Source organism: Rutilus rutilus (genome assembly GCF_951802725.1).
Source record: "Rutilus rutilus genome assembly, chromosome: 9".
Lineage (NCBI taxonomy): Eukaryota > Metazoa > Chordata > Actinopteri > Cypriniformes > Leuciscidae > Rutilus > Rutilus rutilus.
The window spans coordinates 7,704,402-7,720,473 of NC_140223.1; the positions used below are offsets into that span (position 1 = coordinate 7,704,402).

The 16,072-nt window shown below is 43.5% G+C and overlaps 1 protein-coding gene and 1 long non-coding RNA gene across 2 annotated transcripts in view; one reads left to right on the forward strand and one right to left on the reverse strand.

The window, feature by feature from the left end:
• Positions 1–16,072, reverse strand: part of LOC311296765 — a 120,479-nt gene that overhangs the window by 3,830 nt on the left and 100,577 nt on the right. The window lies entirely within an intron of this gene.
• LOC311296861 (cysteine and histidine-rich domain-containing protein 1-like) lies at positions 253–13,243 on the forward strand (the record flags this gene model as incomplete). Its single annotated transcript, XM_084418841.1, has 12 exons — positions 253–345; positions 1,297–1,336; positions 1,656–1,705; positions 2,504–2,560; positions 2,843–3,003; positions 3,112–3,215; positions 3,327–3,385; positions 4,275–4,345; positions 4,426–4,528; positions 4,617–4,736; positions 4,851–4,913; positions 12,968–13,243. 12 exons carry the CDS (start codon positions 253–255, stop codon positions 13,133–13,135), a joined length of 1,089 nt encoding a protein of 362 aa, XP_084274967.1. The 3' UTR covers positions 13,136–13,243.

A 16,072-nucleotide genomic window follows, 5' to 3' on the forward strand; every position in this document is an offset into this window, starting at 1 on the left:
TTTTTTTTTACAGTGGGTCATAATATATTATATCTTTTAGTTTGTCAGTGCGTTTTGTGGTGTTAGGAATTGTTTTTCTGCGCATTCCCGCATTCAAAACGTGCGTACACCACCTCCTGAGCTGGCGTAGGATTTGAGCGTGCCGTACGCCAACGTCCATATTGATAAATCTCAAAGTCACCGTGGTTTTGGGTGTACGCTGGAAATTTGGTGTACGCACTTTTGATAAATGAGGGCCAATGTGAAGTAGAAATGATCGTTGGCGAGGGGGAAAAGAAGAGTAAAATGTTGTTTGGAGGGCACAGTGTGGGCATTAGCGATTTGATCCAGAAATCAATCCTGAGGGTGAGTGTTTGTTACACTAATCTAGTTACAAAGTTTATTCACAATCGAAAGTGTTACTTATTTGTATACCGCGCTATCTATTATTTACCTTCATACTCTTACGTTTCAATGACCTAACAGAGCATGCATGGCTCTGGTTTCTGTAAAACACAACAGAGTCAGAAATATGCAGTGTTGTTAATTGAAATATAAGGCTTGCTTTGTAGAATATAATGTATATAAGTGTGTTATTGTGAACTGGACAGCACTGCATACTACTAGAGCTCAATGAATTATGTCCTTATCAAGGGCTCTTACATTATAATAAAACATCACCAAACATTAGTTAATGTATAAAAGATCAAAGGGAAATGCCACATAACTTCATATATTTGCCTTTTTTCCCCCTGAAACATTACATACTTGAAGCATAAACTTACAAATCATTTTAGATTTAATATTTTAATTTTAATTATCTATTCTTATTATTATATACTAATTAGACATTAAACTGATATTTGTGATCACATGCCACACTGACACTGCTTGACAAACATGCATATAATGTTAGTTAATATTATTTGAAGTGTTACCCAAGTTTACGTCTAATTATAGCCTACTAGCTTTTTTCCTGAACTTTCCTGAAAAAAATGGGGGAAAAAATCCTTGAAACATTGTTTTACATTGATTTTGCTCCCTCATTCAGGTTCAGCTACTCTGATTCAAGAAAAAAAAAAAAAAAAAATTAATTTAATAAAAACAGTAATGTAAAAAAATATTAACAATAATACACTACTGCCACTACTAATGATTATATCATTCACAAATGTTAAAATAAGTGATTGGATAATAATGTTACACGTGATTCTAAGTGTTTTAAGTGTAAAATCATTTCAATCATGACAACTCTCGGATAGTTTTAGCATGTTATTGAATATGATAATGTTAATGTATTTGGTCTTGGTGGATTAGATCTGCTACACTGCTGTTGATTATTACTGTTACAGAGCAAGTATGGACTCACTACTGCTAATAGATACACAGATCATGTAAGATATGCTGTTGCTGCATAAATAATATACATAAATCCTGTAGCAGATCTAGGCATGTGGAGCTGGGGAGGAGGAGGGGTTCAGAGGAACTTCAGGACCAGCTTACAGCAAACGAACAACCAGACCATTTAAACGTTGAATAAGCAATCTCATTGGCTGCAGGATCAGCAGAGACCAATCAGCTTGTGCCATGCAGTAATGATGGGATTGCTTGTAGATTGCATGTAAAAGACCGTCAGCCTGCGCCCTCTAGAGTTTCATGACTGATATGTTTTGCAGATGTGTGTACATACCATCCTGGAGTTCCTGTGTTTCATGATGCTCTGAAGGTGAGTGCCTTTTCATTCTAGGCCCTGTTTACACCTGGTATTAAGATGTGTTTTGGTCGATCGGATCACAAGTAGACGAGGGACACACATTCCCATTTACACCTGGTGTTTTAATCCATCACTTTTGTCCACTTTAAACCACTTCTGTCCTGATTTCTTCGAGGGGAGGGTCTATGGGCGGGTACAAGTATGGGTTTATTCAGATCTTTCGATCTAATGGACAGAATAAGCTCATGCAATTTACATCTCACTCATGCTGTGAGAGTGTGTTAGAAATCAGGAATGGTGAGAGAACATTGTGCTTGAGATTTTCATCTTCAAAACAATCTTGGGTCTTCAGACGACAAAGTTTAAATCCCGCCTGCTAAATCTCTTTCCATGATGTTTAAGCATTAGATCAGTAGACGGAGAGTAGACGATCTTTTGTGGCTGTTTGAACACATTCAACCACATGAGCGTTTACACTACAAAAGCAATCCGACCAAATGTGTACCTCTGGAAGTGGTCGAAAGTGGACAAGCTCATAGTGTTTTAGACCCGTTTACACCTGTATTTATAACGTCGTCCACTTGTGATCCGATCGACCAAAACGCATCTTAATGCCAGGTGTAAACAGGCCCATAGTGTCCGTATTGCATAATTGTAACTCAAGTGCACATAGCTTTTATGTTGTACTGTTTACTGGTACTTATTGGTGTCATTCTTCTGAGAAATGTTTTTGTATTGTTCTGGGTGCAATAATGCATGTTTTTCCCTTTAAACGACACTCTGTCTTTCTTTATCTCTTGCTTTCTTCAGGGTTGGTCGTGTTGTAAGAGACGGACAACAGACTTCTCGGATTTTCTTAGTATTGCGGTAAGTGTCTCATTCTCAGATCTCAGCAGAACATTTTACACGCAAATAAATGTGTTTTTGTGTTCGATGGTGTCTAAACACAGCATGCTTCTTCAGAAGACAAGAGAGAGAACAACTATTTTCTGTTTTGCATTGGTGTGCTTTAATTCTCAAACTGTCAGTTGCTAACCGATATCAGAACCATGTAAAATTCCTTTATCTCTTCGATATTGCTGAATTCTGTCACTGAGATAAAGCAAATGAATGCAAATGTCTCCTGTTTTATGGCTCGTTCTCTGTCAGGGCTGCACTAAAGGTCCTCATAACAGCGAGAAGCCGCTTGAACCCGTGAAACCAGACGTGAAGGTCTCAGGAGAGAAGAAAGAGCTGGAGGATCTGAAGCCCAGGTTTAATGAGTATATCATCCAGGCCCCCAAACCACTGGAGTCCATCCAGAGACCCAGGTAACTCTTCCTCATCTTCATCATCATCATCATCATCGCTATAATGGCTGCTAAAGCTGCTTTGAAAGGATCTGTATTGTATAAAGCGCTTTATAAATGTTGTCTCAGCGCTGAGGAGCCGCTGGTGGAGCTGCAGAGGAAAGTCTCCCCGTCTCTGAACCAGACGCTCGAGAAACTCAGACTCGCAGACGCCGCTCAGCTCCAAGAGAAAGGTGACGTTACATCATTATAAACTTGCAGGAGGTTCTAGATTCATTCTCGATTTATTTAGTTACTTGACCATCTCATGCAAAACCTGCCATGTGCATCTTTTTGACCTCCAGAAGAGGAAGGGAGTGAGGTCAGAATTGGGACGGCGTGTAAAAATGGAGGCTGCTCGAAGGTTAGAAGAACATTTCTGCTGTATATTTTTTGTAACTTTACAGTTAGTTTAAAGTTCATCTCACTTTGGTGTGTAATGTTGCTGTTTGAGCATGTTTGAGTCCCTCCAGCTGGAGTTATTCTCTATATCAGTGTCAGTGTTTCTGAACTCCCTGAAACGCCTCCATTGTAGTCTTGAGTTTCTTCCAGGAACGAACACGTCACAATATTCCTCATTTAAATAATTTGTACGCAGAATAAAGTGGCGGAGCCTGATTGAGTTAGTTAGTAGTGTGTTGAAACTGGTGGTTATGGTAAGGGGCGGGACATTTCCCAAACACATTTGAAGCACTTGACCAATCACAACACACTGATCCAGCTGACCAGTCAGAACACAGTGTGCTTTTCAGAAGGAGGGGCTTCATAGAGACAGGAACTAAACAGAGCGTTACTGACAGACTGGGAAGATAGGAGCTGCAACAATGGAGAATATGGGAAAATTAAGTGTTTTTTGAACATGAAAGCATGAAAACCTATTCTTGTAGAGTCCAAAATTAAGACATCATATGGCCTCTTAAACATCATTAAATGCATTATAACATTGAGTTGTTCATTTGTCACAGTATTTTATTTTAATCTTTGTTAATAAAAAATACAACTGTTCAATGTCAGTTAATGTCAACTCAGGAAAATTACATAATATTAACTGATACAATTTTAGATTATATCTATTTGATCTATCAGCATATTTATAAATGAAAATTAATAAATGGTTTAGAAGTGTTTTTCATTGTTAGTTCACGTTTACTAGTATACTTAATGTTAACAGATGGAACCTTACTGTATACAGTATATTAACCTTTTTTTTTAATGAAATATGTGTGCTAATATTATGCCATTATGATTATCAGACATACAACGGACCAAAGACTGATGCAGAAACGTGTTCATATCATCCCGGAGTGCCCATCTTCCATGAGGGGTGAGGAGAATTTATAATAGATGCTGAAAGCGACTATTTCATCTTTTTAGACGGTATTTAATGAGCACGCATTGTTTCAGGATGAAGTACTGGAGCTGCTGTAAGAGGAAGACGTCTGATTTTAACTCATTCCTGTCTCAGGAGGGCTGTAATAAAGGATCACACCAGTGGAGGAAAGACACGGTGAGCCGAGCAATGGCTTCACGTCCATCAGGTCAATATCACATGATAGACTATGATTCTCAAACGCATGTGTTTTCTGTCACTGCAGGGTAACAAAGTGGCTCCATGTCGATTTGATTGGCACCAGACAGGAAGTCATGTGACCATGTCTATCTATGCAAAGAACTCGAATCCTGAGCTTTGTTCTGTGGAAGCGAACAGCATCTCGGTGAGGGAGTTCGATGTTTAAAGTGATATATGTGTTTTTGCCATTGTCCAGTGTGGTGATGTTATTTATTAATTGTCTGTACTTTTGTTGTCTGATGAATGATTTTTTCTGCAGCTGAAAATGCGTCTGATCTTTGATGGAGAAAAAGAGTTTGAGCTGAAGATGAGCCTGTGGGGGGTGAGTTTCAGTGACCATCGTTGATCTGTCGTTAAAACGCATATAGTGTCGTTGAGATAACATTATTGTTTTATTCATATTTTTAACTAGCTTTTATTTTTATATTTTGAATTTTAATTTTAGTTCATTTGTATGTTTTTGTTAGTTTTTGATTATTTTTTCATTAGTTTACTTTTTATTTCAGTTTAAGTTTGATATTTTAGTACTAAAATGTTGCCTTGGCAAATGGCTGAAATTCAATAAGTTAAAGGTTTTTTTTTTTAATATTTCATTTTATTTCCTTTTTTATTTAAAGTAACAAATCATTTTGTTTAGTTTTACTAACTATAATAACACAATTTGTTTGATCTTATAAACTTTTCTTAATTTAAAAAAATTCATTAATCTTAATTATGATCTTAAAAAAACATTTGTTCTAAAATCTGCTAAAGTGCTTGAAATTACTTTGTAAAAAAATAAAAATAAAATATATATATTAGATGGAAAGTAATGAATTTGAAATGTTGAAAGAAATCATATAAAGTTGAAGTGCTGAAATTTCTAAAGCTGAAATAAAAATTAAAGCTTATAAGAACACATAACAAAAATACTGAAATTAAAATGAAAGCTGAAAAAAATAAAAATAAATCTAATTCAAAATAATAAATACTATAATAGTATATAAATAATAGTTAAATAATAACAACACTGGTAGACAAATTGTTTTTTTTCTTTCTTTTTTTAAATGAATGAGGCAGTGGAAGGATAATTCAATAATTGACTTATATTTGTTTAACTATGTAATTCTCATACTTCCATTTATTTATGCCATATTTGATTGGATTACATTAGAACTAAAAAGTGTGAAAAAGAGACTTAAAGGAGAACTCCGGTCAATTTTAACATTGAGCTCATTTTTTTGTCAATTTGGAGTGCTGTCAATACAGAGAACAACGACAAAAATCGGTGTTGCCTACACCGTGTTATCCTCTTTTTAAAATTTTCACCCTGTTGACTTCAATGGGGCAATATTTAAACCTGCTTTTAGCCTCTTAACATCCTTGATGTGTCATTACAAGTGCACAGCCAATGTGAGTGATTCCTTCAGAGTGAACACGAGTGAATCTGACTGCAGTAGATGTGAAAGATATGGATAAAAATGATGTTATTTCAGCCAGCGCACATACCTGTATTTACATCCTGTTTTCGGTTGAAGTCCAAAGTAGTCGATTGCCGAGTTCACACGCATAGGTTTAGTTACCTATGATCACGCGCGTGAACTCGGCAATCGACTACTTTGGACTTCAACCGAAAACGTACTCGGTTACTAACGTAACCTCGGTTCTCTCTAGAGAGAGGAACGAGTACTGCGTAGAATACGCTAGGGGAACCAAGTGTAAAACGCTGTGTGTGCTGGGATCTGACACCATAGACTCAAAGGGCGATAGCCCTTTGAAAAGGAAAAATCCTTTTCCACGAGAATACTGACACCAAAAAATTATCCTTTAATTTTGTATTAATGTAAAACGCGTTGCTGCAGCATACAGGCATAGGCGAGACAGCTCGCGCGCCTATTGGCTGGTCTGCTGGCAACTGCTTGAGCCTATCGAGCGAGACCTAGAGTGACGTCATACCCAATGAGCGTCACGTCCCGCCGAAACGGGCGTGGCTTAGGCCTATAAATATCGCTCGCGGGCTCATATCTCTGATTTTTCACAGTGAAGCAACCAGAGTGCGTGCATGCACGGCAGGATACCCAGTACTCGTTCCTCTCTCTAGAGAGAACCGAGGTTACGTTAGTAACCGAGTACGTTCTCTTACGAGAGATTCTCTCGTACTGCGTAGAATACGCTAGGGGAACCTAATGTAAAACGCTGTGTGTGCTGGGATCTGACACCATAGACTCAAAGGGCGACAGCCCGGAGTTCATATAGTACACAATCACCTAGGGGACTCACAGGGAATCCTGGAAGAAGAGGGGTTTAGCCACTATCTTCCATATATGGCAGCTTAAAGCAGCACTGCTATTCACAATAGCCGTATAACTCAAGACTGACAGTGTCAGTTTAAGAGATTTGGCCGTACTAGACCGACAGTAGCCTGGCTTGTAGTGCGGGAACCTCTAGGTTGTAAAACCCTATAAATGTAGACGGAGAGGCCCAGCCTACCACCATACAAATATCTTGCAAGACAATCCCACTTGACCAGACCCACGATGAAGCCATGCTTCTCGTGGAGTGCGCCCTGCATTGCATGCCCTTGGTTGTGTAAGCTAGCGCTATTGCGTCCACTATCCATCTGGATAGGCTCTGTTTCGAAGCGGCTAGCCCCTTAGAACGCCCGCTGAATGAAACAAAGAGCTGCTCCGTCTGTCTGAAGGCAGACAAGCGAGACACATAAGCTCTTAATGCCCTGACTGGGCAGAGGAAGCTTTCGTCCTCATTTCCTTCAGTGACCGGTAGGGCAGACAGGGAAATGACCTGTGCCCTAAACGGTGTATTGAGGGATTTAGGAACATAACCGTGCTTAGGTTTGAGTATAACCCTAGAGTCATTAGGCCCAAATTCCATGCACGTCGCGCTCACTGAGAGCGCGTGTAAGTCCCCTATGCGCTTCACAGAAGCGAGAGCCAGAAGAAACGCCGTCTTGAACGACAGGTGTTTAAGATCAATCTTCTGCAAGGGCTCATAAGGATGACCTTTCATGGCTTCCAGTACCGTAGAAAGGTCCCATATAGGGACTGTGGGAGGTCTGGGAGGATTCAGTCTCTTAGCTCCTCTAAGGAAGCGAATGACTAAATCGTTCCTTCCTATAGACTGGCCAAGCTTTGTCGTAGATAACACTGCTATGGCCGCCACATAGACTTTGAGCGTGGAAGGGGACCTGCCCTTATCCAGCAGCTCCTGTAGGAAGGAGAGAACCTCCGTCACTCCGGAATTCAGGGGTGACGCCACGAGCTGTGCACCAGCCAGAAAACACCGACCATTTGGAGGCGTAGAGACGTTGCGTAGACGGAGCTCTGGCCTGCGTGATCGTGTTTAACACTCCCTGTGGGAGGTCAGCGGGTACCCATTGATGGTCCACACGTGAAGGGACCACAGCTCTGGGTGAGGATGCCAGATCAAGCCGTTGGCTTGAGAAAGGAGATCCTTCCTCAGAGGCACTGGCCACAGGGCGGTGCTTGCTAACTGCATCACAACTGAGAACCAAGGTTGGCTCGTCCAGAGCGGCGCTACAAGCAGCACTGAACATCCTTCTTCCCTGATCCGTTCTACCACCTGGGTCAGGAGGGAGACAGGGGGAAAAGCGTAGAGAGGACGGCGAGGCCACATGTGGGTCAGCGTGTCCTTGCTTTTCGAGAAAAATTCTGGACAGTGAGCGTTTTCCTGAGACGCGAACAGGTCTACTTCCGCTCTGCCGAATTTCTTCCACAGCAGCTGTACTGTCTGTGGGTGCAAAGACCATTCTCCTGTCGGAACGTGGTTCCTGGACCGTCTGTCTGGTCCTATATTCAGGAGCCCTGGCACGTGCGCTGCTTTCAGCGAGAGCAGGTTGCTGCAAGCCCATATCAGGAGGCGTCTGGTTAGCCTGTACAGGGTCAGGGACCTGAGGCCGCCCTGGCGATTTATGTAGGATACCACCGACACGTTGTCTGAACGTACTAGGATGTGGTACCCCTTTATCAGGGGACGAAAGCGCGTGAGCGCTTTGCTCACTGCTAACATCTCGAGGCAATTTATATGAAGGAGCTTCTCCCGTTTTGACCATTGGCCAAAGAGCGGTCTGCCCTCGAGCAGCGCTCCCCATCCTGAGGCGGATGCGTCCATGGACACCACCATCAGTCTCGAGGAAGTCCCCAGGCTTACACCTGAGTGGTACCAGTCTTTTGCCCCCCAAGGGTTCAAAGCTGCAATGCACGCTTGATTGACCTTGAGGCGAAGCCGACCGGAGGCCCGCGCTCTGTGAGGCACTCTCTCTCTGAGCCAGAACTGCAGTCGGCGCATGTGCAGCAGGCCCAACTGGAGAACTGATGATGCTGAGGCCATCAGACCTAGCATCCTTTGAAATTTCTTGAGAGGGACTACAGCGCCGCAGCGAAAGGAGCCGACTGCGCGCTGAATGTCCAGTGTGCGCTGAGATGACAGGCATGCTGTCATTGACAGCGAGTTTAGTTCTATTCCCAGAAAAGATATAATCTGTCTGGGGAATAGCGAACTCTTTTCCCAGTTTACTGTGAGACCGAGATTCTCGAGGTGATCGAGTAAAATGGTTCTGTGCTCCACGATCTCTGAGTGAGATTGGGCTAGAATCAGCCAGTCGTCCAAATAGTTCAGCACTCGTATGCCCCGGAGTCTGAGGGGTACGAGCGCTGCGTCCATGCTCTTCGTAAATGTACGGGGTGCCAGGGACAAGCCGAAAGGCAGGACTGTGTACTGATATGCCTGGCCCTCGAAGGCGAATCTCAAAAATCGCCTGTGCCGTGACGCTATCTGTATTTGAAAATACGCGTCCTTTAGATCTATTGACACAAACCAGTCCCCTCGGCGAACATGCGCGAGGATTTTTCTGGTCGTGAGCATCCTGAACTGACGTTTCATAAGCGCTCTGTTCAGTTGCCGCAGATCTAGTATGGGTCTGAGACCCCCGTCTTTCTTGGATACCAGGAAGTATCTGCTGTAAAGCCCCCCTTCGCTTTGAGCTTGAGATAAGGGTTCTATAGCCCCTTTGCTCAGTAGTTTCAGAATTTCGGCTCGAAGTAGATGTGCTACTTTCGATTCTACCATGGTCTCGACGCGCGCCGTGTGGCGGCGAGGGCGTCGGTGAAACTGCAGCGAATAGCCTTCTTTTATGATGTTTAGCTCCCATTTCGAAACCCCGGGAAGCTTCGCCCACGCGTCTGCACGGGTAGCTAGGGGCTGGGTGCGAAGCGCGCTCTGATCGGCTCACGATACAGCGGCTTCGGTGAGCTGTGACATAAGTGTCGCGCTCGTGACATCTAAGGCAGGGGGCGCGCTGATAACAGCGGGCAGAATGTCCGCGCTCGACTCCTCTGTGGTGGTTAACCGAGAGGGGGAAGGCTGGGTGAGTTCCATTGGAACTGTCATGTCTGTGTGTGGACGTGGGCGCGGGGTAGCGGGCACATTTACCACCTTTATAGCATCGCTCGCCTGAGCAGAGCGCCTGCATACTGGTTTCGTTTTTACAGAAACCGTGAGACATGTAGGAAGTAGCGCTTGTGGGCACTGGGTCGTGGGCACGTTTGCTACGTTTAATGCGCAATCGATCTGAGTCGATTTTATGTGCGCGAGCCCTGTGTGAGGGGCTGTGCTTGTGTGTAGGAATGGGCACTGAGTAGTGGGCATTTTTTCTACACATGAAACATCATCGGACATGGCCGGGACACCAGAAAATACACTCTTTAAGGGATTTATCTGGGTAGCCATAAAAACGGCTTTTGTGTGCAGGCAAGCGGGCAATGGAACCGGCTTGTTGGCTGCTAAATACGCTGGACCAGTCACATTTCTTGGAACTGGACGAGCGGCAAGCTTTGGTGGAAGTCTGGTCGCAGCGGGACTTGGACACCGTCGCTTTCCTAGGCGTGCTAGGACGACTTCGGGGCCTCTGGCTTCAACGCAATCTTTGGCCATGGGCCACGCGGGGCGGAGCGGCGGCTGGAAGAGCGAGAGCGCGGTCTCGAGCTCTGGGTCTGGCGGCGTTGTGAAGAGGAGGCGGAGGGCGGAGGCTTAGGCTGTGAGCTCTGAGCAGACGGTTTCGCACGGCCTGCTGCAGAGCTGGAGCGCTTTGGGAGGAAGTGCTTCATGGCCTGGGTCGCTTTCTGTACCTCAGCGAACCTGTCGGTGAAGTCTTTGACCGAGGTTCCGAAGAGGCCGGCAGGGGAAAGCGGCACGTCGAGGAACGCGGTGCGCTCCGACTCAGACATGTCCGAGAGCGTTAGCCAGAGATGTCTCTCAGACACGGTGAGCGAGGCCATGCTCCGTCCTATGGCCTGTGCCGCAGACTTGGTAGCGCGGAGAGCGAGGTCTGTAGCGCTCCTCAGGTCTGGCACGCAGATTGCGTCAGGTCCTTTCTCGTCCAGCTTGCGGAGGAGATCAGCCTGGTAAATCTGGAGCATGGCCATGGTGTGCAACGCTGACGCGGCCTGCCCAGCGGCGGAGAAAGCGCGGCGGAGCAGGGATGACGTCGTGCGGCAGGCTTTTGAGGGCAGTGCCATCTTAGCACGCCGTCCAGCGGAGGGCGGGCATAAGTGCGCTGCAATAGCCTCTTCGACCGGTGGCAGGGAGTGGTATCCTCTGTTCTTGGCGTCGTCGACAGCGGAGAAAGCCAGAGAAACAGAAGATCGTGTCCTGGCCGAAAAAGGGGAGCTCCAAGACTTAGCGACTTCTTCGTGAAGCTCAGGAAGAAAGGGCGCTGGCTTGGATGCAGGCGAAGTGCGCTCCCCGGGCAGGAAGTAGCCGTCCAGCCGGTTGTGAGCGGGCTGCTCAGGCGTAACCCAATCGAGGCCGAGGCTCGCTGTGGCCTGAGTGAGTACGCGTATGAGCTCCGCCTCAATGCTCGCTCTCTTTCCCGTCGAAGCACGGGCAGGAGGCGCGAGATCCTCAGAGCTCGCCCAGCCTTCACTGCCTGATGCCAGGAGAGAGCAGGAATCCCCTTCTCGCAGCATCGCATCAATCTCATCCGCGTCGTCGACGGAAGCGGCGGCAGACCGCGGCCGTTGTCCGTCAGGAAGCGAAACTGATGAAGCCGGTGAAGCAGGTGGGCGCAACGGCGAGCTTTGGCGGCTGGGAGAAGGTTCCGGGATTCGTTGAGCGCGGCGCTTTTTACGGCGCGGCACTACAGCAGGTGTGGGCGCAGTCTCAGTCCCAAGCGAGTCCTCAGAGTCGCTATGGGCAACAGCGCGCAGTGAGGGCAGCCGCCGTCAGCGAGCGCGAGAGCTGCGTGTTCTTCACCCAGGCAGGAAACGCAAATTACGTGGCGGTCCCCGTCGCTGAGTGTGGCTCTGCACGAGCCACAGGAAGGCATCTTTAAAAAGACGCGAGCTCTTTTAGTCGGTGTGTGTCGCGCCGGCGAACACACACACAGTGCAGAGAAAAGGATATAGGCGCTGGATACCGCAGCAAGAAGGCGATGAAGGCGGCGCGGCTAGCAGCTTCTCGACTCGTCCCGCTGAGATGCTTCTTCAACAGCGCGGCTTCTTCTCGGATCCAGCGATGTGAGTTGCTTCGCTGAAGGATTAAAAATCAGAGATATGAGCCCGCAAGCGATATTTATAGGCCTAAGCCACGCCCGTTTCGGCGGGACGTGACGCAGAGGGCGCAAAGCGCCCTCATTGGGTATGACGTCACTCTAGGTCTCGCTCGATAGGCTCAAGCAGTTGCCAGCAGACCAGCCAATAGGCGCGCGAGCTGTCTCGCCTATGCCTGTATGCTGCAGCAACGCGTTTTACATTAATACAAAATTAAAGGATAATTTTTTGGCTTCAGTATTCTCGTGGAATTTTCCCCTAGCGTATTCTACGCAGTACGAGAGAATCTCTCGTAAGAGAACAGGATGTAAATACAGGTATGTGCGCTCGCTGAATTAACATCATTTTTATCCATATCTTTCACATCTACTGCAGTCAGATTCACCCGTGTTCACTCTGAAGGAATCACTCACATGGCTGTGCACTTGTAATGACACATCAAGGATGTTAAGAGGCTAAAAGCAGGTTTAGTACTTGCCCCATTGAAGTCAACAGGGTGCAAATTTTAAAAAGAGGATAACACGGTGTAGGCAACACCGATTTTTGTCGTTGTTCTCTGTATTGACAGCACTCCAAATTGACAAAAAAATCCTTTAACACTTTCAATTCAATTATTTATAGTGTGAATTTCATCCATTAGATGGCGTTACAGCACAAATAAGAGGAAAAGCACAATACCTGTTGTGTTTATTAGACATGATTCATTGAATGGTTTTGTCCCTGTATATTAATGACAAAAGAATAGTTCAAAGTTCATGATTTTGCAGTGTATTTGGGTCGTTTTGTTGATATATGATTGTGTGTTTGACAGGTGATTGACATCAGTAAGAGTGTTGTTAACATGATGGCCTCTAAAGTGGAGGTGGTCATGAAGAAGGCGGAGCCTATAACCTGGGCGCGGCTGGACACGCCCCCTCCAAAGCCTCAACCGACCAATGAGAAGAAAGAGGATCAAGACCAAGAGAAAATTATCGCTTGACTCCCGCCGTTCTCAGACAGCAGTGATCAACTAAACCTGCATCCTCACCCGCTGTATGATCAGGCAAATCAGTGATATTATTGATTTATTTTATTGGAGTTCATAACCATCTGAGGTAACACTTTACGGTAAGGGTACATGAATTCATGTATAAATTCATGCATGAATTATGCAGTAATTCATGCATTAATATCTCATGAATCATCATGAACTAACACGAGTTCAACGTTTTTAATTCATGACTTCATGGATGAACAACACCTTAATTAAAACATTAACTAAGAGGAGTACATGTACATGAATTATGATTTATTACGCATGATCATGATGTTTTCTTTGTTCACAGTTATGCCACCATTAATATCACATTGTTCATCAGTGTTTGAAGGACCTAGTCAACACTTTAGTTGAGGGGCCACACACATGATGAAGTCATTGATAGATAATGCTTAGTTAATGATGACTACTGTATTTGAATGTCAACAGAATTTGTGTGCTATGAGCTGTGATTGGTCTGTTTTGGGGTCTGTCCAATACAGTAGTCATCATTAACTAAGCATTATCTATCAATGACTTCATCATGTGTGTGGCCCCTCAACTAAAGTGTTGACTAGGTCCTTGAAACACTGATGAACAATGCGATATTAATGGTGGCATTGAAAAACGTTGAACTCGTGTTAGTTCCTGATGATTCATGAGATATTAGTACATGAATGAATGCATAATTCATGTACCCTTACCGTAAAGTGTTACCATTAACTGTGGGAGCTGCTGCAATTTCAGTTACTTTTATATCACATCACAACAGTCAACTAGTAATAACAAATTTGACTAGTTGGTTTTATTAATTAGGAACTTACTACTACCGTAATTTTAACATGACATCAATGCAGCATCACTTTTTTGTATTTTTCCCCCCTGCACATTTTTCCCACTTAATTTGTGGAAATGCTAATTTCATTGGGTGAACAGTTTGTTTAATATCTCTCACAGCCTTGTTTTCATTGGTGTCTGATTCAATATGGCACCTAAAGTCTTTACAAAATGATTTCACTGAATTATAAAATTTCACTATGGCAATAAAACAGATGTTGTCCAGTAATTCTAGCTTTCCTGTCGAGGTGAGAGTAAGATGAGTCCAATTAATGTGCATCAAAATACCAAACAAAATGTAGCAAACAAGCAAATATACCTGTTGCCTTTTTGTTGTTTTTTCATTCCATGTTGTTTTGATGATTTACAGCCTTAATTTCCATGTACATTCACTTCATAAACAAGTCTTAGCTGAGCTTAAGTTTAACAGTCTCAGTTCAGCTTGGATTAAGTTTGCTCCTGCATGTCATAGATTGGGAACTTTTGTTCATGTCGTGTCATGAATGTAGTCAATGGAAGAATGAAGCACCTTCAGACACTTACTCTGGTTTGGCATTCTAGAAATAAACTGCAGTAAATCACTGATGAAATATAAGTGTGTTTATGTGAATCTGATGGATCTATTGTTTATTAGACTCTCTCATGTTACTGTAAACATTAAATTATTGTACTGTACTCTCAAATTTGTTTTTCTGTCTTATCATTCAGTCTAACTTCAGGAGATTCTACTTGCCAAATGCTCAAATAGCATGTGTTATTTTTGTAAAACATAGTGCTTTATTAGGGAGAATTTCTCTGGAATTTTTTATAAAACCATTCCATCACATGAATGTTTTATTAACTATTGTACATTCATTCTACATTGACTGTCAGTATGTACACAGTGTTCAAACCAGACGTGACGCCGCAACATGCAAAAAAAAAAAAAAAAAAAAAAATCATGTTACACGTTTTTTTTCTAACCATCTATTTCTTTAAAGTCCCGACTGGAACAACAATTTACAAAATACGACAATGAAAATTTAAGTATTGTTTATGTGCTTTACTTAATGTAAAAAGCGTCTAATGAGTGTGTGAATATCTTTTGGGTGACCTTTATAGACACACTGCAGCTACAATGGGTAGGCTAATAATTCACCTCAAAAACTGAATATAAAACAAACAAGAACGTTGAAACTGTCAACTCGGTGTGATCAAATAAGTCTATTCTATGACAAAGATTGTTTCAGTCACTCGATATGTATTTTTTAGTAATGTTAAAGTCGTGTTATATTTATGAATTTAATTAAGGATTTTTAACCAGGGGCAGCTGGCAGGACGCTAGGTGCTAAAATATATTTTGATTTCCATTCTTACTTTTTAAAACAACCGGGCACAGATCCAGCATGAGGGATTTGAAGCACCTGTCTGAGAAAGTAACGAAACAGTCAGTAGCAGTTTTAACATGAAGTGTCAAGGCATCTGATGCACAGAAGCCAATGGCACGTGTAACTATGCTTATTGCCACATCCGGTCTTTATTGGCATGTGCCAGTGGATAGTGGCATGTGTCACTGACACAGCGAGATTCGCGACACACTGACACGACACCTGACCTGACTGACACCCAGAGATGGGCACATGGAAATGTATTTAAAATACAAATACAAAATACTGTGTGGAAATTTTTTTTTTTTAAATACAAATAGCCTACAAAATACTGTGTGAATTTTTATTTTATTTTGAAAATACACAAAATACATGTGAAATTGGCCATTCAGTGCAGGTACAGGTCACAGTGAATGAAGAAACTACATAGGCTTACTGACTTTACATTCCTAACCTCATCTCTGCCCTCTCTGTCATTCTTTCTTTCTTTCTTTCTTTCTTTCTTTCTTTCTTTCTTTCTTTCTTTCTTTCTTTCTTTCTTTCTTTCTTTCTGGCAATTACAAATAAACTTATGCAAAATAGCAGCCAAATTTGCAAAAAAGCGTCTCCAGCTGCACCTGTTTACCATCCAGGAGGGAAGCAGCATAAAATCGCACAGAACTCTGAATCGTAGAGAACTCTTCTCCAGAGCATGGTC